The following is a 26,423-nucleotide window of genomic DNA, read 5'->3' on the forward strand; positions in this document are numbered from 1 at the left end:
TTATTTTGCAACCCGTCCACGAAGGATTTGCGAATACAAATAGGTTAGCTACCTGGGGACAAACCGTTCGCGACAGTCCTTTTGCTCAATTCCAACCTATTTCATTAACTCCACGACCTAACGAACCTGGGGGACTTTTTCTCGGGAACGGACCCCGGTGTATTAATCGGCAAATCGATCACAGATAAACGTAAAACGGCAACTCGAACGGTACCCGTTCGATCCGCTGGTATCAATTGCAAGGTCTCGCGTGGCCCGCTTCTACGCCCCTATTAACGTCTATCCAATCATCTTAACACGTTAAATTTCCCATTCAGGCTGCGTGTACCACCTGTGGTACATGTGGCACGGAACGTCTTAATGTTGAACTATAGTTTAAAACAAGACCAACAGCCTCTATTAACAAAAGACACACATTTTCGGTAATTTATGACTTGAAGAACGACATAAAGGTTGTCTGGCTACGTACGGCCTTTTTCACTGTGGCACGGAACGTGTTAACCTATCCGAAAGGTGAAAACAGATGTTCCGACGAGTCCGTGATTATTTTCGCGTGTAATCTATTCGATGAACGGCGATATCGAAACGTGAAATAATATAGATAAAAAAAGCCTCGTACATAACAGAGTTCTTCTTTCCGTGTAGGGGACCGATGAACTCCGATCGAATCAACGGAACGTCACCGAACTATTTCCCGTGGTCGAGCGAGAACGTGGATGCAGTTCGCCCGGCGCGCACAGGTAGGTATACTAATCCACTTACGTGACCTTTGGTGCATGCACGCGTATGCACCGTTGAACGCGAGGCATTCATGTACGAGGCCGAAATGGCAAGCGACGATCGACGACGGTTCGGCGCACCAGGCGTACGCTCGTCGCCTCCCGACGCGAGGAATGTCAAGCAGCACGAAAATCCTTCGGCTCCTTTGTGAGATTACTGTGATAAAGCCGCCGAAATTCTCCACCTCCACCGTGAAACCTTTCCATCCTGGCTGGGATTCCGGTGACGCGCACACGCCTCGATTATTCTCCATCGATACGGAAGATTCGCAATCGACTCACGGTAGAGAGATATACTTATGTATAGTCTACCATCCGCGCCAAATCGGCTGACCGCGATTCCTCTTCCTTCGAGAGACCAAAGAACGATTTATCGTACATATATACAGGGTGTTCGCGATGATTTGTACCATCGTTTTTGTCGTAAACGGTAAACATTAGAAGAAAACCGAGGAAGAAGATGTAGTATATTTTGCTAGTAATATGATAGCCTATTTAAAGTTTTTGTATTTTTAATATTTTTCTAGACACAAAGGTGACCTACATTTTTTTAAATGGAATGCTACATATTTTTTTACATCGTATGCAAGCGGGCATTAAAGCGAGTTCAACCATGTAGTATACTATGGTCTTCAGGGTTGTACAAGGGCATAAATAAAAGAAAAAAATTGAACATTTCGTAATATTGTATTTACTAGTATGTGTAGTAATAAGACTACATCTAGTGTTCAATGTTACTTCCATTAGCAGGAATGCATTTTTGAGAATTTATTTCTGCCCTTGTAAGAAGACCATAGTATACTACATTGTTGTAAAAAAATGTGTAGCATTCCATTTAAAAAAATGTAGGTCACTTTTGTGTCTAGAAAAATATTAAAAATACAAAAACTTTAGATACGCTATCATATTACTAGTAAAATATACTACAACTTCCTCATCCTCGTTTTTTTTCTAATGTTTACCGTTTACGAAAAAAACGATGTTACAAATTATCGCGAACCCCCTGTATATGTATGTACACATTTATGGTACACATATCGCGTGTGTGTGGTCGTTCAATCACCGTGTACGAAACGCCGCCGCGCAGAATTAGACTCGCCGATTCCGTTACCGAGCCACCGCGAAATTCTCCCGCGAGAATCATCTTCTAAGCGTCTTCTTTGGCTTCGAGGGGCCTGCATCTCGTCGGAACCGATATGATATATCGTTTCGCGGTTACGGACCACAGCGTTCGCCCCCGTGATTCGTCCTGGGAAACGAGAGTGACGGGAGTTCACGGGACGGAGACGCCGCCGGTGCGTCGGGACAAAAAGTTGCGGAGCATCGGGGATACGATTCCGATAGAGATTAGACCGATGACGGGATGAGAGGGTTTCGTTTACAAGTCGCGAACGGCGGGCCCAGTGATAATTTGCAGCTTCCTTGAAGGACAGAATGACAGCCGTTGTGCGGTTTCCATTGCGTGTCGCTTGACGATACTTGACCGTTCGCTGAGGACGTGGCTTGAATGGATTCTGGGAAAGTTAGGGGACCGGGGAAGACTCTTGGATGATACGTATTCGAAGCCGAGAGGGATTGTACGATAGGCATACTACGAATGTTTATGCAAATATCAAGTTTTGCTGGACTAAGTTATAAAGAGTGGAATGAAATGGAAATTCTTTTTTTTGTATAGAGAGCGGTTCTAGTAACTGGGCTGGGCAAAAGTTCTGCTCCAAGTGAAGTTAGGCAATAATCGTGGAGGAGAATTTTAGAGGAGGAGTATTGCTGAACACTTGCACTACCAAGCAAGTCAAAATTTGACTTGTCAGTAGATTCTCATAAGGATGATTAAAATGTTATAACCATATATTTTCTCGGATGCAACTTTCTTTGCGATATAAAAGTGAAGAATTTAATTAATTTATAAAATAGTACATTATCGAAAGTTTGTCATGTTTATCGACTGATCAAAACAGATATGCGTTTATCGTCGGTAGTTTTAGTGTTAACATAGTATTGTTCGATACCAAGATTCACAATCTGTTGCTGAACTTGTGAATCTTGCTTTGATAAACTATATTTAAAAATATAACGGTATAGTGTGTTTTGGATAATCCTGTAAGCGATAAATGTGTTAAATCCGTAGTCTGTTGATACATTGTTTGATAACTACGTCAGCTTTAAATAACAGTATCCTTGGTTGAGTGACACTGGAAAAATTATTGACAATGTTCGTCCACGTGATAAAAGTAGAAGATAACTATTGGAACGTACGTGTGTGAGAAAATGGTGTCGTGCATTTACCAAATTTCTTCAGTTAGCGTCTACTCACACGAACAATTGGCTATTTACGACCAAACTGGGCTTAAACGGTAAGTTCACGAGAGTTTTGCTAATTCTTCGTTGATCGTTCAAAATGCAATATACAGCGAGTGGATGCTGTGATAACTTATGTATCTTTCCTCCTACCAGCCAGTCGGACGGATGACGTCCATTTATCCGTCCCACTTTCCGTCTCCGCCACTTTTTTCATCCATCTCCAGGGAAATACAAGTTCCCTGCATCCGACCCCTCAGCCGCCAACACCGCTACCAATTTCATCGCACGAAAGTGAATTTCTCGGCCGAGATCTCGTAACGAGCGGATCGGTAACCAGCGATCGAATTAATACAGGATCGATGCATCGTTTTCGATCCGTCGATTTTCACCGACAATCCCGCTGAGGAATGACTGATAAAATTTTATTGCCGCAATAAACAAAAACGACGCTCCTCTCGGCGATCCCTCCGTCGATTGTAGACGTACTGATAAGGAAGGTGTAAATTGTTCTGTCGTAAAATATAAATCACCCCGGGGACCCGGGGATTTATCGAAGCCCGATTCCACGCGGACGATTCTCGCGCGCCAAGGGCGGCCCTTTTTACGGCGCCGTAGGTGTGTTTCCACGACATCGCGATGGCGTTCCCAGAGCTTTTAGGAGTATGTACCATCCAATATAGATAACCGCAGGCGGTGCGCGGGGGTCTGAATTTTATCCGGATGGCGCGGACGATGTCGACGGTGTTTCTTATCGTCGAAGAAAATCGGGCGAAATTGTGTGCCGATAAAATAGTTCCTTGAAGTACGAGTCGATAGAAACCGTGGAACGGGTTTCAGTGTATCGTATAATGTAGTTTCGAGAGTCGAAGAAAATTAAATAATTCAGTAACCGAATAAAATAATCGTCGTTCAGATGGAACAGAATATCCAAAGTGTTTAATTCTCTCCTCGAGCGACCACTGTCCACACTCACAAACGCAAAATACAGCAATAACAAACGAATCAACCGAGAAGACTGTCCAGACACTTACATACACACGGTTCTGTATTTTCAGCTTATTCGAAAATAAAATACCCGGCACAATGTACAATGAAGCCCAGCTTCAAAGACGGTCACATCACAAGAGGACGTTACAGAGAAGGTGGAGAGGGGTCTCGCGACGTTCCGGGCTCTCGTTTCTCGTTCCAGCTTCCCCGGTGGCCATTTTCCCCCCGCGCTAACACGGCGTGTTGTTCTCCCGAAGTAGAAACACCGAGCGAATTGCGCCCGATTGTCCGTTCCCGTCGGCCAATCCCCGAGTAACTGCACCGTCAGCAAGAGTAGCAAAACTATCAGCGGCACGAAGGAAAAACACAGCTATCTTGCCCGGGACAGAAATAAAGCGTCAGTGGCGGAGTACGTGGCGGCTTGATAGGGAGGGGGCAGGGGTTGGATAAAAGGGTGGACGAGGACGAGTGGATGGATAACGTTATATACGAGCAAGTGGTCTGGTATCACGCTACGTTTCCTCCCACGTCACAGTTCGACGTCTCTTTTCGCTGTTTCTTGTTTCCGTCAGCCTTGGTCTTCTGTGGGGTGGAGGGGCTAAGATCGAGAAAGGAACGAAAGAAGAAGACGAAGAGAAGTGGAGAGGGGGGCCTGTTTTTCTTCTGACCATCTTATTGCGGCTCATTACTGCACGCAGGATGTCCTCGGCTGGCAAAAGGTTTGTCCCGTCGGCGAACCGAGCCGAACGCCAGGTGCCGGCTGCGTTCTCTTCGTCGCGAACGCAATACATTATCCGTCCCGTACAGTGGACGTACGAGAATCGTTCCCCCCGACCGAACGACAAAAAAAGGTAACTTACGACCGTTCGCTTGTCAACCCGTTAATGGCGTGAGGCTCTTACCGTCATAATCGAATGACAACGGCTCCGCGCAGAAAATCCCAACCCCCGGTTTTTTTTCAACGGCGGCGGCACAATGGGAACGGATAGAAAACCGCAGTTACGTGAGTCTCGTTACTCGAGAAACTGAATTGAATGCTTTCGCGTCTCTCCGGATAGAAATGAGAATTCCATGCCTGAGCTGGCCGGGACCTGGTTGTCGGGGCAGAACGGAACACATCGGCCCGAGAGCGTGGCTGCGGACTTCGACTCGACTGGGAGAAGCATTAAATATGCTTTTAATTAAATCCTTCTTTTTTTTTTGTGGCCGATTTAAACGTTCGGATATTGCGCGGGCTCTGTTGCGTCTCTCCCCCTCCCCCTCGGTGGAGGCAGTACACGATAGAGATAAGAAGGAATATTACGAATTACGGTTTTTGCTACACGGTCGTTCCAGTTCGCGTAATCGACGCCCTTAATTTCTCCACAGGCAGTCTCACGATTCAAGCGTAAGAGGCTTGAGTAGGGAAGGGGAAGAGAAAAAATGACGCAATCGCGAGTGGCCGCGGTCGCTCCAATGTTTCTTAATTACTTCAAACGCCTTAATTTATGGGAATCGTTCGGCCAGACCCAGGAAGAAACCGGGCAGGCCGATGAATAAGTGCCACGGGATAATTAATCTATTAACGATTATTGCTTCCCCGACGTAGCGGTGGACTAATTGGTCTTGAGGCGTGACACTACAACGCCAGAGAACAGCGGTAGTGGAGGGGCTAGAGATGGTGAACAGTGCACGAGGTAGAAACGGAAACGTCGTTAAGAGTGAGCCATTAAACGGACGCAGCCGTTCCTACCAATTAGCTGTAATACGAGTTAAGTAGCCGAATAGCTGGAATTTATCTCGACTCGACGAAAACCGCCGACCCGTGGCTTTCACGATCATCTCTCTTACTCTCTCTTTCTCTCGAGTCCGATAATCTTAACAAGCCACGGGTGTATCCCTGATGCCCCCGCGGTCTTCACGATGGTATTGCGTGTGAACGATACGGTCGATAATTTGTCGAATTTACAGATAATTCGTTCTCGCCGCCGAGCAGGAAGGAATTCGAAAGATTCCCCGAGATGGTATCGGTGTGCTGCTGGCAACGAGTCTCCTGGAATCTCCCTCCCACCCATGTACACGTTAACACGCCGATCGTGACTCCGGCACGGCGGCCAGTTTGTTCCTTTCAACGGGAACTCGATACACCTTTAATTCTTCGACCGGGTGAAATTAATCTCTAACGCCTGCGAATTGTATCGACTCAATTATTCAGGGTACCGAGTTCCCTTCTGTACCGAAACACCCTCTTTATCACCTTACACAGTCTTTCCCTTAAGGTACGTGGACGTATACATTGATCTCCAGGCAGTTTTAACCTACCGTGAATGTTTTTCCAAACAAACAATGGGAAACAAGAAATGATTATCGAAATGTACGCACGTTGCCAAGTGGTATACGCTATCTAATAACATCTCGAACGTACAATTTCCACTCCCTCTGATATTTCTGCGTGTAAACCGCGCCCCTCTACGTCGTACGAATAACGAAATACAAGAATCTTCCTGGTCTGACCTAAACAGCACAGTATACGTCCGTGAAGGATACGTGAGAGCACGCGGCGTAATCATCGCACGGCGAGCAGCAGCATGCTGTATGCCCAGAGACGAGCATCAAGATCAAATTCAGTGAGCGATCCCAGCGTGCCATGGATCGCGCGGTCGCGGTTACGCCACCACGTCGAAACGAGTCAACGCGTCCGAAAAACCTTCCATCCGGCGAGCGTCTCGCAAAATTACCGCCCGACCCGCGTTCCAGATAATGCGGCGCCACTGCGAGTTATTTACCATGTTTAAAGTGAGCAGCCCATCCCATTATACGAGGGTGCACCACGGTCCGAGAGAGACCGCGACCAGGGCCACGCAGACAGCGAAATGGGCAGAGGCATCTTGCGTGTGTGTGTGTGTATATGATGCACGTATACTGAGTAGTATATATGCATATACAGCCAGGCGACGGCGGTCGCGATGCCACAGATTGCGGGCTCACACGGATAACAGCCATCTCGGACAATAAGGCATAAAAGGTGTAAGCGGTCTCTCGAAGATCATTGCCATACGGGCAGAGACGGCGAAGAAGAGATGGAGAAAGACAGAGAAAGAGAGTGAGAGAGTCAAGCGGGGTAGAGCAAAGCTGGAGCGGACGCGGAGCTATCATTGCATCTCCTCATTACCATAACTAGTTCCCTCCCCCTTCCACCCAGGCCGACTGGCTTCGTTCATGCCTCTTAGGCCTCTTCTCCACCCTTCCTTCCTCCACCTACCCACTCACCCCAGTGTTCCACCTTCTTCTGTCCTTCGGCCTCCATGCATCATTCCATGATACACATTCACACGCACACCGTCGTCGGTTGTCGGCGGGCTACCACGGCTATACCCGAGGAGTGGACGAGAAAAAGGACCCAGGGACGCGAGAGATCGGGTCGCGGAACCTCGAGGAGGAGACTCTCTTTCTCTGTCCTCGGAACAGCCGCGCGGCACCAATGGAACAGCTGGGTCCGCCGACGACGTTTGCCTTATAAGATGAAACAGAGCCGGGAAATGAGAATCGAACGGAGGGAAGGGGGTCAGACACGCCGAGATACCTGATGAATCTCCCCTTCTTGAATGGCGATCACCACCGAACCATCCACGGTGGTTTCGTTTCGTTCGTTTGTTCCTCGGTCGGGATTTTCGCTATCTTCGACCGTCGGAGTTATCAATTTTAGACACCTCGCCGTAAAGGAGCTTTATCGCATTATGCCCGTCGATAATCGACAAGAGGCGTTCAGAAATATTACGCTTCGTTACGTGGCCATATAAGGGCCTGCTCCGACGAAGAAGAGAGGACAGAGAGAGAGAGAGAGAGAGAGAGAGAGAGAGTGTAAGAAGAGAAAATTCTCTAAGAATTTCCGGCGTTCCAGCAGAGCGACCGCCACAATGGCATTAAGCTATATCCAGAGATATGGCTGCTCGTCTTATGAGATCAGCCCCGAGGTCAAAGAAGGGGAGAGGATGAAAAAGGCGAGGAAAAGCAAGACAGATAATGAGTCTTCTTTTAGGATGATAAAACACGTACCGGCTATTTTGCTTTTTTTCATGGTCGAAACTCGAGTGCATTCCCGGGGAACGGTTTCCACGAACCCAAGCTCTACGGACCGTGTTACGATCCATCGAACGCGGTGCGGTTTTTACAACGATATTAATATTTCCTTGGCGGGATAGAAAAAAAAAACGACGACGGATGCTCGTTAAGAGCGGATGCAGCTGCTACTGCGAAAAATACGAACGCGTAGTATATATTCGTCTCGCGCGAAATCAACGACAAGGATGGTGAAAGCCGGAGGGGTGGAGAGAGAGAGACGGAATGGCGAACAATCGACCCGAGCCCAGGAAGAGATGATTTCGGTCGAACTTGCACACAACTACCTTGTCTCGTTGAAATGTGCTCTGCTCCGTCCTTGGTGATGCGCCGACACCGGGGAGCCGTGTCGTAAACATGTATCTCGCGAAATGAGGAATCTCATCGTCAACCGGCTCGCGGGCTGCTATCATAAAAACGTGTCACGCACGCTCCGCGCAGAGTGGTAGCAAGAAAGTAGCCGGTTTCTGAAATCTCGATGGCGCGGCAGGGAGGGAGGGGGAGGAGGGACCGGTCCCGTTCTCCACGCGTTAACCTCGGAGCTCCGGGGACTGGTGACGAGATAAAAAAAAAAAGTACCCTGGACGGAGTGATATAATGGCGCGTGCGTGACTTTCATGACGAAAATTATTTATTCCGCGTGACAGTGGGAGGGCTTCGCGAACAATTCCCGGTTGTACAAAAGGACTCGACAAAAAGACGAGGATGAATAACACCGTTGGGTTCTAAAAGGCATCATCGATCAAGTTAATTTAATAGTTTTGTAATAATGACGCGAGCGAGGGTTTTACGTCTTTCACGTGACGGACAACGTTATCTCCTCTGATGTTCTTCGTAGAACATGTCTTGTATGAAATCGAAGGGGAAGAAATATGATCGTGATAGATATTCTGATTTCTTCTTTTCCACGTTTATCAATCGATTTCACGTGATAATATATGTTCGATATTGAAGAAGTAAGATTAATTTACGATCAAGTGTGCAAAATACACGAAACTAAAATATTCCACAGAATCTCACTTGGTTCGTTGTATCCCCCTCGAACAAGGACACGCGCAATAGAAATCAGTATAGAAGGTAACCATTGACTGGTCACCAGAACAAATATTTTCCACGCGGCAGTTCCCGAGATCCACTTAAGCGCAAGAAATTGCATCCTCCGTTTCTCAAATCCCAAGGCTCCCGCAAACTCATCAAACAAACCGACCGATAGGAGGTCCCGGGTGTGCGTCTAGCAGTCTTTCCTCAGCCACGAGCGACGGGCGCGCAGCATTTCAGAACGGCGGACAATTTCCGGGTCCATTTGGGACGGATTACCGGACAAAAGCGTACGCCCGTAATCCGCGATAAAGCAGTCAATACACCGGTATCACGGATGCTGCCAAGGTAAGTCCATCGCCTGGCGTAAAAGCCTCCGGAGGAGCCCAAGCGACAGTCGCAAGCGATTCAGGCGTTTCCAATGTCAGATGGATGGGGCGGCGAGGGGAAGGGAAGGCAGAGAAGGGGTGGTGCGCCTAGGAGCGGTCTTTGAAGAGGTCCGACCGTGCACGAACATTTTTGTTTTCTCCCAGAGCGGGAAAGGCTCTCGGGAATTTCGATACAATGCTAGGCTCGCCCGTTGCCCCCGAGAGGGACGAACAGGCGGAAAAGGGTTGTACGAAGCCGTAAGAGACGAGGTAAAGCTACACGAGGGCCTCCGGTGAAGCTGACTCAGCAAAGTCGACTTTTACATTGGCGCTTGTTACGACAGGAGATATGAAGGAACGAACAAGGGAGTGGGAGGCAAGGGAAGGGGGTGGTGAACTCGTCCAACCATCCTTCCCCCCTCCCCGCGACCGAAACTGGGTCTTCTCCTCTATCCGTTTCGTTGCCACGACGGCACATTCTCTTCCACGTCCATTCCCGCCTTGGGCACCCCGGTGTCCAAGCGTCGCGTAAGCCAGTTTCACCTCCAGGGATTGCATTCTAAGCCAGGGATCGTTAAGAGCTGGCAGATTTGATCCTTTGTATCGCGGCGACCACTTAACCGGCCGGACTACCTAGGAGGATCTGGCCTGTGGTCCTCGGTCCTCTGGACAACGACGGCCAAGAGAAACAATTATTAACGATGTCTCCGTTATACAGTTCGTGGTCAGGAAGAGAGACAGAGATAAAGTAGATAGATGATGTAGACAGCTACCAAGAGAGTGAAATAAATACCCGCCGCTCCGAGGAAATCCTTCCGCTACTAGATTAAGCCACGGGGTATTATATCCATCCTTGGAAGCGAGATGGACGTGCGATAAAAAAAAGTAGATTAATTGCGTCAAACGCGTCACGATCGGTTTTTACATTGCAATTTTTGCCGGGCAAAGAAGAACGACGCGACATCCTGAACCGTCGCTCTTGTCATTAATCCCTTTCGCGGAATAACCCGGTCTCCCACCTTCGAGTGAACTTTAATGAGAAACCGTGTTCGCTCGGACGTAATTTCGTCAGATGCTCTCGAACACGTGATCGAACGAGTTGCTATGTTGGAATGGTTCGCGACGGTGATGTGGACACGAGAAAATGGCGATGTCTCCGGTGTTCCATAGACTTTGGCCCCCTGTCAACCACTCGAGGAACGTCAACACTCGTGCACGGCTACGCTCGGTCACCGGTGAAAGTCTTCAGCTTGTTTCGTGTGACGGATCCTCGTCGAACACGACGACGACGACGATATTTAAAATGTTCTCTCGGCTAAGTGCAATAAGATCGAAACTGATCCCTTCTGAACAGTCGGTTTTTCGTATCGGGAAGAAGAGCATCTCACGCGAACCGTTCTCGAACGATTCTCACGGTCCCCAACCACGATTCTTCCATTGACGTCGTCTAGTTTCTCGTCCTTGTTTCGCGGTCGTTGAAACCCGCGGTAACTGAAATTACCGGGATACGCCCGCGGGGGACTGGTCGGGCACAATTCTGAATGTAATTCGTAAAAGCGAGTACGAAGGATTAAACGCGAGAGACGCAACGGAAAGGATTCTTTTCTTTTTTGTGTATTACGCAGAGCACAAGTCGAGCAGTCCGTTTATAAAAATGCAATTACTTCCTGCAACGAACCCCGAAGGATGAGTCGGTTAATCCTCTTACGCGACGAGCTCATAATTACGCAGAGAAATCAAAAGGATCACAATAAGTCCTGGGTTCCCTTTTTGTTTTTTAATTCGGTGATTTGCGGACGAAGGGCCCCAGGGAGGGTGGGTTGCGTGGAATTGGAAATTAAAAGCGCCCAGCGTTTATTGGCTTTGTTTAAAGAATCGACCCCCATTAGGAAGACACATAGCGGCAGACAACGGTCTAAAAGACAAAGCCCGTATCAGTAATTGGATTAGCCACAACACAATCGATGAATTCTACCGTCCCTCCAAAGAACCAATAGAAGTTGCGCCCGTTTAACCGACCCCAGCCAACTTTCACCCTCCAACGGCATTGAATCCACCGTTTCGCCGAATTCTCGTTTTCCTCCCTGGACCCCGAGACTTACCTAACGACATCTAATTTCGACTAATTAGCGATCCTCGAAGAATGATACCCGCAAAACGTTATCGACCAGGAAACTCCATTTACGATCATTTCTCCATAGAACTACCGAATAATCGTGGAATAATGTGCTTAACCGGCTGACAGATGGACACTTTCGGTTCACGAATGAACCTTGGACATATCTCGAAAATGGACAGTGAAATTCTGTCTTGTGAAATCGTTGAAGTATATACCTTCGCTGCTGATTTCGTTGGAAATCGTTGAACAGTCACGTCCGTGTTACAACGTTCCAGAAGTCGTTTTATGCAATGAAGACTGTCCTCTATCCACGATGGACCTTATAATCCTAACGTATGTCCAATTACAGATAACAACCGAACGAATTAAAATTATGGAAGTATCCAGACAGATTGGCATTCTCCAATTCAATAAGCTCACCCTCCAAGAACCTTATCTCCTGTCTCTGATACTGAACCGTGATCCACAATGCCACGAGGGAACACTCCTCGTTTCACCTTCGATCGGGCGGTGTCCATGGAAACGTAATTTCGGCATGATCGGCGATCGTTAGTTACTGTTATTTATCGGCGTGTCGTATTTCACGGCTCAATAACTATGCGTCCACGTGTCTACGAATCTGCATACGTATCGAATCAGTTGTCGGAGTCGTATCAGTCGCTGATAACAAACCGATGTATTTACGAGGGACTACCGCGGATTCGTGACAACGTGGATCATTACGAACCGGTCCTCAGCGTATTAATGCAACGAATACACGGAATAGTATAAATTGTCATTAAATAGTTACTTCGCGTAAACCAATGCCAAACTCCGTTGACCTTTGCCGCGGCAACAGCTTCATAAAATACGATAATCCGGCTCGCATAATGCACCCCGAAATAGACAAACTATCAGGGCAATTATAGCTCGATAATGACGTTCGATAATCCATAAGCTTCTTCGAATTCGTTTATAACGAAACGAGGCAACGATGTGTTGTCAAAGAACGACATGTTCATGAAAATAATTTTCCCCGCTGTATAGGGCTCGAACAACACCGTGTTCACCAAGAACCCCATCGAGCTCGAAATTCGCAATCAATTCGAAAATGGTCTGATCCGCGGACATGTACCGAAGCAACCGATAGGATTGTACTTGTGTGTGTGTGTGTGTGTGTGTGTTCACCGCGTCAGATCGTTTATCCTGCGGTCACAGCATAATTTAATAATTGAATGACAGTAATGACAGCGGATTTTAACGTTCGAATAATACCATATCGCGTGATGCTGGCATAGGAGCGCCCGTGTAACGCAGCCTGGCGCGAATAAGGGGGGAGGGGCTAGGGGGGCTATAGCCCCGGGCCGTACTTTCCAGGGGGGCACCATTCTAAGCCATCCATTTATGTATGTCAAAAAATAATTGAATGAATTTTTGTTTACTGTTTCCCTTTTGAAATAATTAGAAAATTTATTTAATAGTTGATAAATTAATATCAGAATTAAAAAAGCGAAGTGAAGCTTATACCCACATCATTGATTTATTTGGATTTATATGCAACTAACTGACCATAGACAGAGATGAAACGCAAATGAAAGCTCTAAATTTAGTGAAAATCTACTCGAAAGATTTACGGGATAGTTTTGTTTGTTAATTAGAGCAATTCACTGCATTATTAAAATTACAATCTGAAGGTTTTTTTTCTAATCGCACGACAAGTCAAGATCGAAAAGACAATTCACTGTCTCCTTTGAAGATGTCGAATTGGATAGTATCTCGACAATTAATTGATGTTCTTCTGAATGTATATATTGCATGCAGATTATTTCTAACTACTCCCAACGCAAATTGCGAGGCCGAAAGATCGTGTTCTGTATTGAAGAGAATAAAGAATATGTTTAGAGCGACTATGTTAAATGATCGGTTGTTATGCTTAACACGTTTAGCAGTAGAAGCTGAATTATTACGATCTATCGATTTTGAAGATGTAATAAATGATTTTGTAAAATTAAAATCAAGAAAAAAAAATTTTAATTAAAAGTATTAAAAGAATATCTTTTCGACGTTTGTCTTGTATGTAACATTACTTATTTGGAAATCATTGTTACTTAGAGATATTTAAAACAATTTAATTTTAAGCTTTTTAGAATAAATTTCAGTTTTTGAGGAATTATGTCTTTTATTGTATGTTTTACGGACCACAAAAATTTTTAATCCGAGCTTAAACGCGGCCCTCCTGAGTTACCATCGAATTAACAATAATTTAATAATATCCGCGCATCAATGGCGGCTCTTATCGGTGTAACGAGCAAAAGTTACTACAACCTGATCCTGCGGTCAGAAAAGCCTCGTTAAAAATCGTTAACCACCAGTCACGCGCATCAGCTCGAGAGGAAGTTGGACAGATAATCGTCCGTGTCAGAGCGGTCGCAGCAGAGTGTCCGGGCCGTTCACGCCCCCAATTCACCGGAGTTCTGACAGTATCGGTCCAGCCCATCGAAGTCCCCACCGAGAAAGTAGCCTAGGCTCGAGCCTAGCGCCCATTCATGGTGGACAGGCCATCGACGTGGAGAACGAATGCATTATAATACCTATCTATGGATATTCGTGAAACGAAACGCGCTGCATCATCGGCAGCAATGTGTGCTCCTAGACTTCAGAGCCTCTTCGTCCCTCCCACCTCTCTGTTACGTTCCATTCCGTTGTTTTATTGTTTTCTTCGTCCAGACGATTGCTTCCCTTCGAACTGTCTGGCACGCCCGGGGGATCTTCATCGTTCACTCGGAATGACGCGGGCGGCGGCTCGCGCCGCTACGCTGGACCGTATAAAACTTTATGACAGCACTAAAACGCGCCGCCGCCACCAGGCGCGATACAGATGGAACGGAAGCCGACGGATCCGCACGGAGGACACGGTTTCATGTGCACACACAAACACACACAGGACACGACAACCCGCGATTTCACGGCCACGACACACTCCTCCTCGCTTCGCTTCCACGGACTTTTAATAAACCCGCGGGAGAACGGAGAGAGAAAGAAAGAGAGTGAAGAGCCCGTACGCTGCCCCCGTAGTCGCTTCACGCTGCGGCGAAAACGATATTTGTTCCGTGGAATTGCGGGGAGAACGGTGAAGTACGCTCCGCATAATGAGGGAGCGGTACGTGCCTCTCTATCTCTACCGTCCTGCGCGTCTTCTTGGCCTCGAGATCCTTTTTTTCTGCCGGTGCGTTGCGCGCACCGAGGAACTACCGAGATTTACGCGTCTCGTATTTTAAATCTTGTCGCGGCTAGAGGATTTTATGAAGAGTCGGGGTCCCCACCCGTGCAATTACCGGCACTCAATCTGTCTGAGGTAGCAATTTTGTAATCTCTGATCTCGTAACTACATTTATATTCTGCGTAACGTTTCATTGGGAGGGAAAAAAATAACACTGTACTGCTTATAAGGGAACTTGGGTACCTCTAATGTTCCGATTTTTTTTTTTAAACTCCGCAGGTTTGTCGGAGACCTCGACAGAAGCATCTGGCCATTTTTCGTTTCTGCTGAAATTCGGTTCTTCAGCATAAAACCACCCCTTGAAGGTTCATGTGTGTTTTCTTATATTTCAATATGTCTTGAAAACTATAATGGACAGAAGAAAATGTTACAATGAAAATTTTAATGGCTTTTTTATTCTTTAGAAAATTGTGTAATGAAATTGTTAAAAATGTTTAATAGTTCATTGCACAGATTTAGAGAGCATAAGAAGCCATTAAATTTTTATGCTGAGAGTTTTTTGATATCTACTACAGTTTTTAAATATACTGAAAAATAGGAAAACATACGTGAACTTTTGAAGGCTGGTTTCACCTTGTAGAACTGAATATCGGTAAAAACAAAAAACTTCCCCATGGTTCTTTTAAGGTCCACTACAAACAAGTTTGAGACACTTCACCGGATACATGGTTACTGTCCCCGTTTTGACATGTGGAAACCTAAATTATTCGATTCAACGAATGTCACAGTTAAATGCTCTGTACTCGTGTCAAATGTTTTTGGTCGACTAATAAAAGAATCTGCACGATACCACTTTAAGAAGAGTTAGTATTCTTGAAATACCTTTCACATCTCCGTTTGTATTATAAATGATAACCTGTCTCGTCCGACTCGAAAGCCAGCTTCATCCCAGAAACATTTTTCTGCCTCCGAAAATAGAGTAGGCGTGGTTACACGACGACCGGCCCACCGAGAAACTCGAAGATCCCTCTGTTCAACTGTGTCGTGTTCGTTTAATTTGATAAAATCAATATTCTCGAACCCACCGAATTGGTCCGCCCGCGCCATCGACGATCAGAATTAATTATTACCTTCCCCCTCCGTTTATATTGTCTCTGTTTCTGGACGCGGGACGCTACGAGAAACGAGTTAATTCGATTCGCGTCTTGCGTTAAATCGCATTGAGAATCGTATTAGCACCATTAAAATCGTTCGAGGAGATACTCGTTTGAATTTTAAGATTTAAATGGTCCTTCTCGGAAGGATTTGGGTCTGAGTAATCTCGTCTCGAGAGTCTAGACGAAGCCCCGGGCGCCGAACTGCTCCCAAAAGACGTCGGAAGACGAATCAGCATGCGAGGCATGGCTGCGGGGCCGAGAATCTTTTGAAGCGACTCTTGTACAGAGAAGAAAGAGAGAGAGAGAGAGAGAGAGAGAGAGAGAGAGAGAGAGACTTCCACGGTGCCGTTCTTGGGGCACATATATTTCGCGACTACAAAACCCCACCACTCTGAATGCCATTATGCGCCACTTCTTTCGGACACCTCTCGAGCACTAAGAACATAATCACGAGCGTCATTATAATACGATTTATAACGCGCAAAACGTCAACGCAAATATTTTCGTCCCGGCTAAATACGACACCGTTTTTTTCTCTTCTCTTTCAAAAGGTACCTGGAACGCTCGAAACGACTCATTCGCGGTTGTATTCATTGTAAAATCAATATTATCTTTTGACGAATGGCCCAGAAGATACTTGACTTGGCTTTCGTGCGAACCCGGAGAACCGTGGAATCGCAAAGACGATATTCCAAGGCGAGTTTCTTTGCTCGTGTTGTAGCCGGTCCTTTTTTTATTCTCTGCGAAGCCTCCTACCCCCACTCCATCGTTCTTCATCTTTCAAATATTTCTGAAAACACGCGCGAGGGTAATGTTATTTACAGGAAAGCCACGAGTATCAAGGACACCACACGTACAAATCCGCGTGATTTGTGGTATTCAATTTTACTCGAGTGCGAAAAGTCCGTGCTTGTTCGAGGCGCGACTCTAAAACCGGGGATAATATCGTCTACAGATGGAATCCTAAATAGTTCTCTGCAAGGAGAATTTTGATTTCGCCCATGCTCGCGCGTCCACGATAGCCTGGTGGCCGCGTCGAATGCCAGGGAAGGGTGAATCCTCTCGAAAAGTGAATCGGCATGCGAGGCGACGTCTGGCAGCTACCAACGGAAAAACCTCTTACACCTATTCTCCACTCTCTACCCGGGAGTGTTGGTTGGGGGAAGAGGAGGAAAAACACCCAGGCTTCATTTCTGATGCTATAACACGGCTCTCCTATTCTGATCCGATAAGTACCCTGCGCGCAGAGTCAATAATGGAATCCTCTAACTGAAAAGGTTTATCGTCAAAAAGGTGATCGGCCGAGGCCCCGCCATCTCCCATGTCCTCGTTTCGCGTTGATTCCGCGATATTACGCGAGAAAAAAGGCAGAAGAATGGAGAGAACGAGAGAGAAAGAGAGCCAGAGGGAGAATGGAAAAAGAATTGATCTCTCCGATTTTTTTTTCGATGTTCGAACGACCGATGGAGTTATCCTAATACTCTGGTCGCAATCTTATCAATTATTTCCAACCACGAGCATTAACTGGAACCTCTTTCGATCCGGAATTCATTGAATCCGCGCGAAAGAGGATTCGACTGCTCGTCGAAGGACAGCCATGGGAAGTCTGCAAGAGCGGCGTACATGCAACACAGGGGGAGGGCCAAAGCAAACGAAGCAACGATATTAAATGTTGCATACTCCGGCGGATTGTATTGATTGTTTCGTTATACCCCGAATTCCTGTCCATTCCGACGCGACCTCGATAGGCGGAACGCATGAACAGCAAAAAATAAAGGAAAAAGTAAACACGGCTCACGGTCGTAACTCGTACAATTTTCAAGCGGACTAGCTCGACCCTGTGGCCTCAAAAATTTTCACGAAGCTTATCGACGTGGATGCGCGGCGCTCTGTAAACATTACCACGGTAGTTGCCGAATTTTTCCGAGTTAAATAAACACGTGAAAACCACGCGTCATAGAGGTAATTACGGAAACAATCATTTCTCCTTTTTTCGTTTATATCCGACTAATTTTGTCGGTCATTACGAAACCGTGACACGCTTTGCAATAAATTCAACGATTCGTTGCAACAGCTCGATAATGCAATAAAATACATTACGTTGAAAAATACCAGGTCGTATTTATAACAGACAGCGCAAACGCCATTTCGAAAATGATATTAATTCACCGAGAGCTCTCGACTGTACAGAGAACTTTTAAATAATCTTATTTATAATATAACATACTTCATCCAATTTCAACGAAAAGCCGACTTTCCAAGGAGAATCCATGAGAAATCGCGGCTCGGCGAAACGGAGGCGACTAATGCTCAGCGAAATCACCACCCCCGAGGTGATGAAGCCTGGAAATCGCGACCGCCGTTCTGACCTACTAACGAGAGAGACAGAGAACGTAGTTAGAAACAAAGGATTTATTCACCATGCACCAAGGAGGTCGGTGGGAAGGGTATCAGAAAGGCGATCTGCATTTACCGCAATTACACACCCCTTATCGTCGCGCACAGATTTGGTTCGCGAAATGGGAGTATCGCGCAGATATGGTAGACGGGAACCAGCGTATGGGTATGTCGCGAGGGGAGTGTACTTTTAAACAGTGTGTCGCGACACAACATTCACGTGAACGTTCGCTTCTGTACACGTAACTGCATTTACGCTGAATCCTATTTACGATGGGTAAAATCGCATCGGGGTGCTCCCATGGTAGAACTGCCTTGGGAATAGCCTCCGCGCGCAGTTATAGAGGCCCCTCCAATCCCCCTCTCGTGCATCGGGCGCAGCAACGGAGAGCCCCGCCTGTGTGCAGATGCACCGCAAGCATTTTTACGCAAGAACGCTGCACGTTCGTCGTTAAGCACTTTCGCGAGCTTCGGTATTTTTATCATCCTTCCACCCCCCCCCCCCATCACCCAGTTTTTTCCATTCAGGCCGACTCCTTTTCTTTTTATCGATGCCAGCACGACCGAGTCCCAGACGCGCGCCGGTGATTTTATACGCCGCCAGTAGCGTTCTCGAAAAAGTAAAAAAAAAATAGAACAACCGACAGTTCGTGGAGATTTTAAACGAGCACGCCAGGAGGAATTGATGGCAGTCGGTTGCAATGTGCGAAATTGAACGCAATCGAGGATTCGCGGGGGGTTGAGTGGGAAGTATTGGAAGTTTCATACGGTGGTTCGGAGGATTTTTGTTGTGTGTGATAGTCTGTTTATTTTTTTCGTGGTGGGTGTTCCGCAGCGAGACATTTCTAACGAGCATTTAACCAGCAGACAGTTATCGTGAGTCTACTGCACACTGAAATTTGAACGATACAGTAAATCATCGATTAGTGATCGAAAGCTACTCGGCACTGATTGTGAGTGTTCAGACGTCGCCCGACCACTGAGTGGGTCCCCCGTGGAACCAGTTAAACGCCCAGTGATGAGGATGATGACTGAACACTCGGTGCCGAGGTATCTTCGACCACTCATCGATGATTTACTGTACACGTTTCATCCTTGGAAGCCTGATCATGTCCTCCCCGTTTTTGGATGGACCATTTTACCATAATGTGTCTGAAAATAATGCAATACGAGTGGAACTGAACTAATCGCATTTGAATACAAACGTATATATGTCAGATTGTAAGGCGCCTTTTATACACTGGAACCGATCCAACGATTCGAAATTGCTACAGGAGTAAAAAGCAGAGTGTATTCCTCATTGTCGATTACAATTCCTAACAGAGTCCACCATCGTTGCTAATATCGTGTTTCCTTTGTATTCACGGTACAATCGACACGGGAATCGAAAATTACACCGTTTACAACGAACCACCGATCGGCCTCGTAAATCCCCGTGCCCTTCCTTTTTCCTTTCTCGATTTATTCGTCCGTTCCGACTATTTGTCCGGTCCACGGCGTTCCCCTGACTCGTGAATGCCGGCGCGAGTAAGCGCACTGCGACGCCGGTATTACTAAACATATCATTTATTCACCAAAACAGTCGGAACGCACACGTACGTCGCGGTCCGGTTAGCGTTGTACCCTGGCGTTGTGCACCTCTCGGCACAAAACGTGTTTGCGGACATCGAATGGAATTGAATGCGAACATACGCGTTCGCAAATAACCGGGAATTCTTCCCGTGCCTCTCCTCCATCCTACGACGGAATCAGGGGTTGAAAAACGTTATTTTTCCACCACTCTGTCCAGGTTTCAAAGCGAACGCGCGATCGGCCAGCCGCTAGTCATTGTTTCTGTATTTCGTCGCGTTCTTTCGACCACAACCCCCCCCCCTTTCCTACTGTTTGACAATGTTCACCGCGACAATGCTATTCCAGAGGATTACGAGAATTCATTCCGTTTTTAATTCTCCCGCGTATTTTCTGCCGCTCAACGGAATCTTGCATCGTACGGATACTAGAGTGGGACACGCGTTTCCGTGGAGATTCCAAGCAGCAGACCAGGCGAACAGAGGCGCGCGAAAGAATGAAAACGCGGGAGGTGGAGCGAATGCCGGGGGCGATGGTTAATATTTAACGACTCATATGGAGCACAGCGCCCAGGTAGCGAGAAACACCGAGAATGCTTCTGGGGTGGTTGCGGCTGACACTCGGATAAATAATGCAGCATGATAAATCGTTCTCCAGGTTTAGTCGAGCGTCTTGGCCTCGGTATATACATACACCGAGGATCGAAAAGAAAAGTATAGCGCGGAGGGAGACGGTAGATCGCGCGAAAAACTCGTTGGCGCGTATCGGTTCAGCCAATCCCACGGCGGCACGGGGTACGACACCTCGCGGGCGAACGAGCCTGCCGGCGAAATGGTAATGAGATCTTGCGCTGTAGTTAATTTCGGTATCCTCGCGACGCGTTCTACGCTACCTCGTCGCGCGCACGCACGTCGAGTGGAGTCTCGAATGTAATCACGGTGCAGGACCAGGGATGCAGTACAGGGAGGGGGCGTGCTTCGTCGAGGAAAAAACGAGAAGCGACGTTTCGCCGCGGAATGAAATTCCCTATTCCGGCATTGTCGGCGGTTCGCCACTGCAGTCGGGTAAAGTGGCTGAAAAAAGGCCGGCAGGCAAGGGATGGAAAATGCCGCGAAAGGCGAGACCGTACAATCCCAACCCCCCTACCCTCCACGATGCATATTTTCGTCGGAGGAGGAAACACTTGCTCGAGAAATCCATTAACGAGCGGGGTTCAGACGATGGTTGGGTAAATAGCGTTTTCTAATTCGCCGTGGAAATTTTTTAATCCGCCGGTGGAACCGACAGACGGTGGGATGGGGACCTGGTCTGGGATACTCGACTGAACTAGGGTGGGTGGTGAACAAAGGAACGCGATATTTTGGACGTTGCCCAACGTGGCCCGACGTCGAACCCGCGATACTACCGAGCGCGCGTTCCTTGCATACAGAATCTATTCCGATCTAAACCCGCCGGAATTTAAATTAGAATTTAGCCACCACCACCCGCCGACCTATCGCCTAAGTAATATGTACGTATCGGGATACGTACTATTTTTCCGTCTATTCTTTGGGAACGGTTATGCATGGAATACTAGTTTCCTCTTACCACGTTTGAGAAGAGATCTTTCGATCGGAATGAAAACTCAATTTCTCGCGACACTGGTGGACTTGCAGGCTGGTTTGAATTATTTGAAATTCACGTCTTCGACAGTTTCTCGGAATGATCAAAGAGCCAAGATCGATACTGAATAATGAGGAAAAGGAGAAACTAACCGAATTGTTATATCTACTGTATATTGCACGGTACTGAAATAGACGACAGATAAGTAATACCTTATTTTCGCAAAATGCCGAATCGGAACTGTTTAATAAAACGAATCCTCGGTTGACTTACAGCGCAGTCGTTCGTTCGAGAAGCATTCCAGGTGGAGAAAACTTTAAATAAACATGGAGCCACGGATCCGCCGTGAAACGACGTGTCGAACGGAACAGGGAAGTTAAACGAAGCGAATAAAAGAATTAGAGACCAGGAAAATTGAATTCAGCTGGGTCGAAGAGACGGCGGATAGCCGAAGTGGTTTAGCGCACAACAGCCGCCCAGAGTCTAGAACCGGCAAGTGTATCAACCGTAGATCTTTAATCAACTTCGATTCGTCTTATCGAACACGTTACGCCCGTTTGTCCTTCACGTGGTCTGGTAATAACCATAACAAAGCCGAGTGAAAAGCAACCGCATCTAAAAACAGGATTCGATACCGTTTGATCGAGTACGAAAGAAACCGTAAACTGATTGGAGTGCTGGACCACCTCCATTTCGATCAATTACCATTAACTTCGTTTTCTCCACCCCCAAGTAGAAACAACAAAGCCAACGAGAAAACCACCCGAAGAAACTATTTACTTCAACCACTTTCTGGTTCCGTCGTTACCATACGGCACGGAATTTCGGTTCGTTTATTTCACGATGAGAGAGGCACCGGAAGCGAAAGGTTAAACCACGCGAAGAAAAGAATCGTAGGATTGGAACGGGAGCATTCGAAAGTTAGGAGGAAGTTTAAGGGGATGGGAGGTGGGATGGTTGTAAAATGGGCATCTATAAGGACAAGAAATCGAGAGCAACGCTAAGAGAAGTCCGTGTGGTCAGTTGTCCGGGCTGGTCTGGATGCCCCGCGGCTGTTCTGGTTCTAAGATTACGATCATAACGAAAAACCTTCTCGCTCTCATTGGCCGTCAACTCTATCCCCTTCTCTCTTTCCTTCGACCGTCCTTCCGATCCTTCTAACCCCCCGTTTGTCCCCGTACTCTTTCGTACCCGCGCGCGTCTTTCCATCCTTTTTCTTCCTGGCGTCGTTCCCTCGTATGAGAACGTCCGGCGACGGCTGCATCGCATAGAGCATTACGCGGCACGGCATGCATTATGGAACGAGCGGGCAACGATTCTACCGGAAAAATTGCGGACACGCGAGACGGACGCGATCTGCAGCCTGACTACCTACCTACGTAGATATGTACCTAAGCACCCGACCCCTATCGCTACCACTCTCTCACTCTGACCAGGGTTGCTATCCGTGCGCGCTAGTCGCCGGAGAAGATTGCTTTCCTATATTGCATCCCACCCTTTCTGTTACGGTCTCTCCCTTTCCATTTCAGAAGAAACGACCGAGAGAGATCTCTATAACACGAACCCTAGCTAGCCGCTGATACCGGACCCGATCATACACTTGCCGGCAATAAGGGAGCTGTTTACGCGGCCAACGAACGTCTGCCGACTTCCGTCGATTGCCGGGATTTCATGTCACCCTTTTACGTGACTCTAGATACCTGTCGGAGACGCTTGAAAAAACCCGTATCGACATTCTACACAAACTGAACGAGCTTCTGGCGGAACACCGTTGAATGACCGTATATTCTCTGAATTATTATAATCCCCAATCAATTATAGTGTCCCTTATAGCATTGGTGTTGTATTGTAAAAGCTTGCTGAATCATCGATCCCTTCTTAATCAGCGAAACCTGCCTAAAAAGTAGAATTTTCAAGAGTATCAATTTTTAATAACCAAGCATGCTTTCTAATGTTCCCTATAGAGTTACTTGTTCGAAGCACTGTCGAAACTAATTTTTTCGTGTCTGAAGTATAGATTCCTACGTAAGCAAACCTCGAATCCACTGCAGTCAAGAGGGGTACTATTTCGATCAAAGCGAACACTCTCCAGAGAGTGAACCCAGGATGAAGAGAAATTACGGCCGGTCTCCACGGCGAAGGGTTTAGCGGGGGCGAAATTGCTGTCGTTAATCGTGGATGGTAATCAGAAAAGAAAGAACATCTGTCGCGGGCGTGTAGGTGGTAGGGGGAGGTTGACAGTGACGCAGCATGACGCCAAGCGAATTTGTCGTCGCGGGGAAAATTCCGCCGCGAAGTAGCCCACCGTCCCTACCCCGGTAGGCGATGATGAAACGTACCGACGCGAAATGCGCTCGTTGGCGAGAGGCTTGTTGTAAAAGAAATATTCAACGACGAACCTACAAATGAGAGAGTCGAAACGACAGAGACGGAAACCGGGAACCGAGTCATGGTTGCTCGTGTAACGCCGGTTCGTCCCATTTGCGTCACGGGAAAAGCTACGCTGGAAAAGGTGGGAAAAAAACAACCAGAGAGAGGATGGTCACATCCATCTCTCTTTCTGCTGGGCCCCCGATGTTATGAAGAACCGGGTAAAGTGACAACAGCCGTGTAACGCTGATGAAAGGGAGGATACCGCGTAATCCTCTCGAGTCCGGTTTTCGAGAAGGGTACGCGTCAACAGATGGAACGGCGTTTTAAATTTAACAGTACTCGAAAATAAACCTCCTGCGCGCGCGCTGTCAGCCACGAACAAAATTCTATGCACGTTCGCTTTGTGGGGCTCTTCTAGCGAAATTAAACCGGTTCGAAACGATCTCTGGCACAACGAAAGCCGGCCGACCGACGATGTTTACCCTTGTTATACTTTGTCAACTGAAGGACTTCCACGGATCCGGAAGATATTTCCACCGAACCCCGGTTCCGACGAAACCTGTGGATATACATTTATCAGGTTGATCTTCGTCTTAGTACGCTGTTGTTTCAAAACCGTGACAGCTATTCCGAATGTCTCTAGTTTTCTTTCGTTTTTTCAGTGGTTCCAGTCTTTCACGTCCTTTCCAGTCGAAAGTTATCTCTCCATCATCGCGCGATGCCGGGATCTTCTGCCCGAACACGTTTGGATACCGCTCCGATAGAAGCAATACATCATACGGGCCCCGGTGACTGAAAATTGTCCAAGATAATCGTTCCCGCGAAAAATAAAACGACAGAGTGTCGTACAAAATGACGAGCACGCGTAATGACAGGCCGCCTGGCTTCAGTTGGTAAGATTGATAACTATCCGATGCACCGATCGAAACGAGAAACCCATTACTTATCTCCGAAAGGACTATCATTATGCGCGTTCCTCCTTCTCCTCCTCCAACTCCCCCGGCCTGTACTGGGCCCCACGGTGTGTATTCCAGACCGATGCACCGCAACGTTCGACGCATCGGGATCGGTAGCATAAGAGTAATTAGTTGAAATTATTCCACGTCGACGTTCGGGAAATGAATATAATCTTGCTAGAACGTGTACAGGGTGAAAGTAATCGTTTCTGCGGGACGATCGTCCTCGATACACATTGGTCGACGAAACTAGGGACGATAATTACGTGGGAGCGTTTCTTTTTTTTTTTTTTTGGTCTCTCTGTCTCGTTCTTTTACCTCCGTGCATTATATCCACGGACCTATAGATGTGGATAATTTCGTGCCAGCGCAAGAGCTTCCGAGAAAATCGACGGAAATTCGACCGTTCCAGAAACGAACAAGAGCTTTTCCACGAACTAGTGCGATCCCTTAAGGACACTTACCTGGAGATGGAGCTGTCCGTTGTTGTCCACCCATCCGATGACCATGTCAGCGCCAACCCTGTCGTCGTCCTTGGTGAAACCGAGACCCACGTAGCCGAGAGTTTTCACTTGAATCTCGAACATAACATCGTTCTCGCCGGGCGTCCAAAGAACCAAGAAGTTATTGTCCAAGGCGGCGCTGTGTTTCCACTCGACGGAGAGAACGCCGTTGACGAGGGTGAGGAGGAAACACGACGCGATTACGGCCTTCATCTTTGCGACCGATCCGCTTCAAAACATCTGCAATCAGAGGAAACGTGTGCTCGTTAGTCAGCCAGTCGAGACTGTAAAGAAGTAATAAGACTTGTTACTATTAGACGGAAAACTAACGTAAATTATATGTTGGAGACCGTGCTAACACTTTCAAGCGGCCCATACACGACATGATTTGTTGTACGACTGCTGGTACAACATACGTCGCTTCGATCGTCTGAAAGACAGTTCCAACCCCCGAAGCTATGTATGTCGTAATACAAATCGTATCGTCTAAGGGAGCCTTTAGAATAATTCACGCGGAATGAACTACTATATCACAAATATGATTGACGATGATTGACCATGTTTAACACAGATCACAATGAATACAATGAAAATAACTTACGACCACACCACCAGGTATTATATTCTCATGTTTTTATGCGGGGAAATTTTTGTAATTAACTCGGGCAACTTCTGTGCAAAAAAAACGATAAGATTACAAGTCCAAAAGTAATCCAATAAAAAAAAAAGGAACGCACATTTCCACAGGCAACAAAATCCATGCTATTTAAACACCTTGCACACATCCTAACCTCCTGGCTCACCAATTTGCAAGCAGCGGAGCGTCGACTAGCCGCTTCCGTAACAACCTTAACGCCGCAATTACAAGTGCTTCGAATCCTTACACGGTAGAACGAACCCCCTTCCCTTTTGAGAAACGCCGTTAACGCAGCAATTTTTCCAAGGGCTCAGCGATCCTCGCGGTCCTTAACACGGGG

The 26,423-nt window shown here is 47.1% G+C and overlaps 1 protein-coding gene across 1 annotated transcript in view; it reads right to left on the reverse strand.

Moving 5' to 3' along the window:
- Positions 1–26,423, reverse strand: part of LOC107190350 (MOXD1 homolog 2) — a 196,327-nt gene that overhangs the window by 75,351 nt on the left and 94,553 nt on the right. Inside the window, exon 2 of the mRNA XM_015579144.1 lies at positions 25,408–25,686. Within this exon, the coding sequence (XP_015434630.1) occupies positions 25,408–25,659 (252 nt within the window). The 5' untranslated portion in view covers positions 25,660–25,686. The remainder of the gene's footprint in view (positions 1–25,407; positions 25,687–26,423) is intronic.

This window comes from Dufourea novaeangliae, unplaced genomic scaffold (genome assembly GCF_001272555.1).
Source record: "Dufourea novaeangliae isolate 0120121106 unplaced genomic scaffold, ASM127255v1 scaffold177, whole genome shotgun sequence".
NCBI lineage: Eukaryota > Metazoa > Arthropoda > Insecta > Hymenoptera > Halictidae > Dufourea > Dufourea novaeangliae.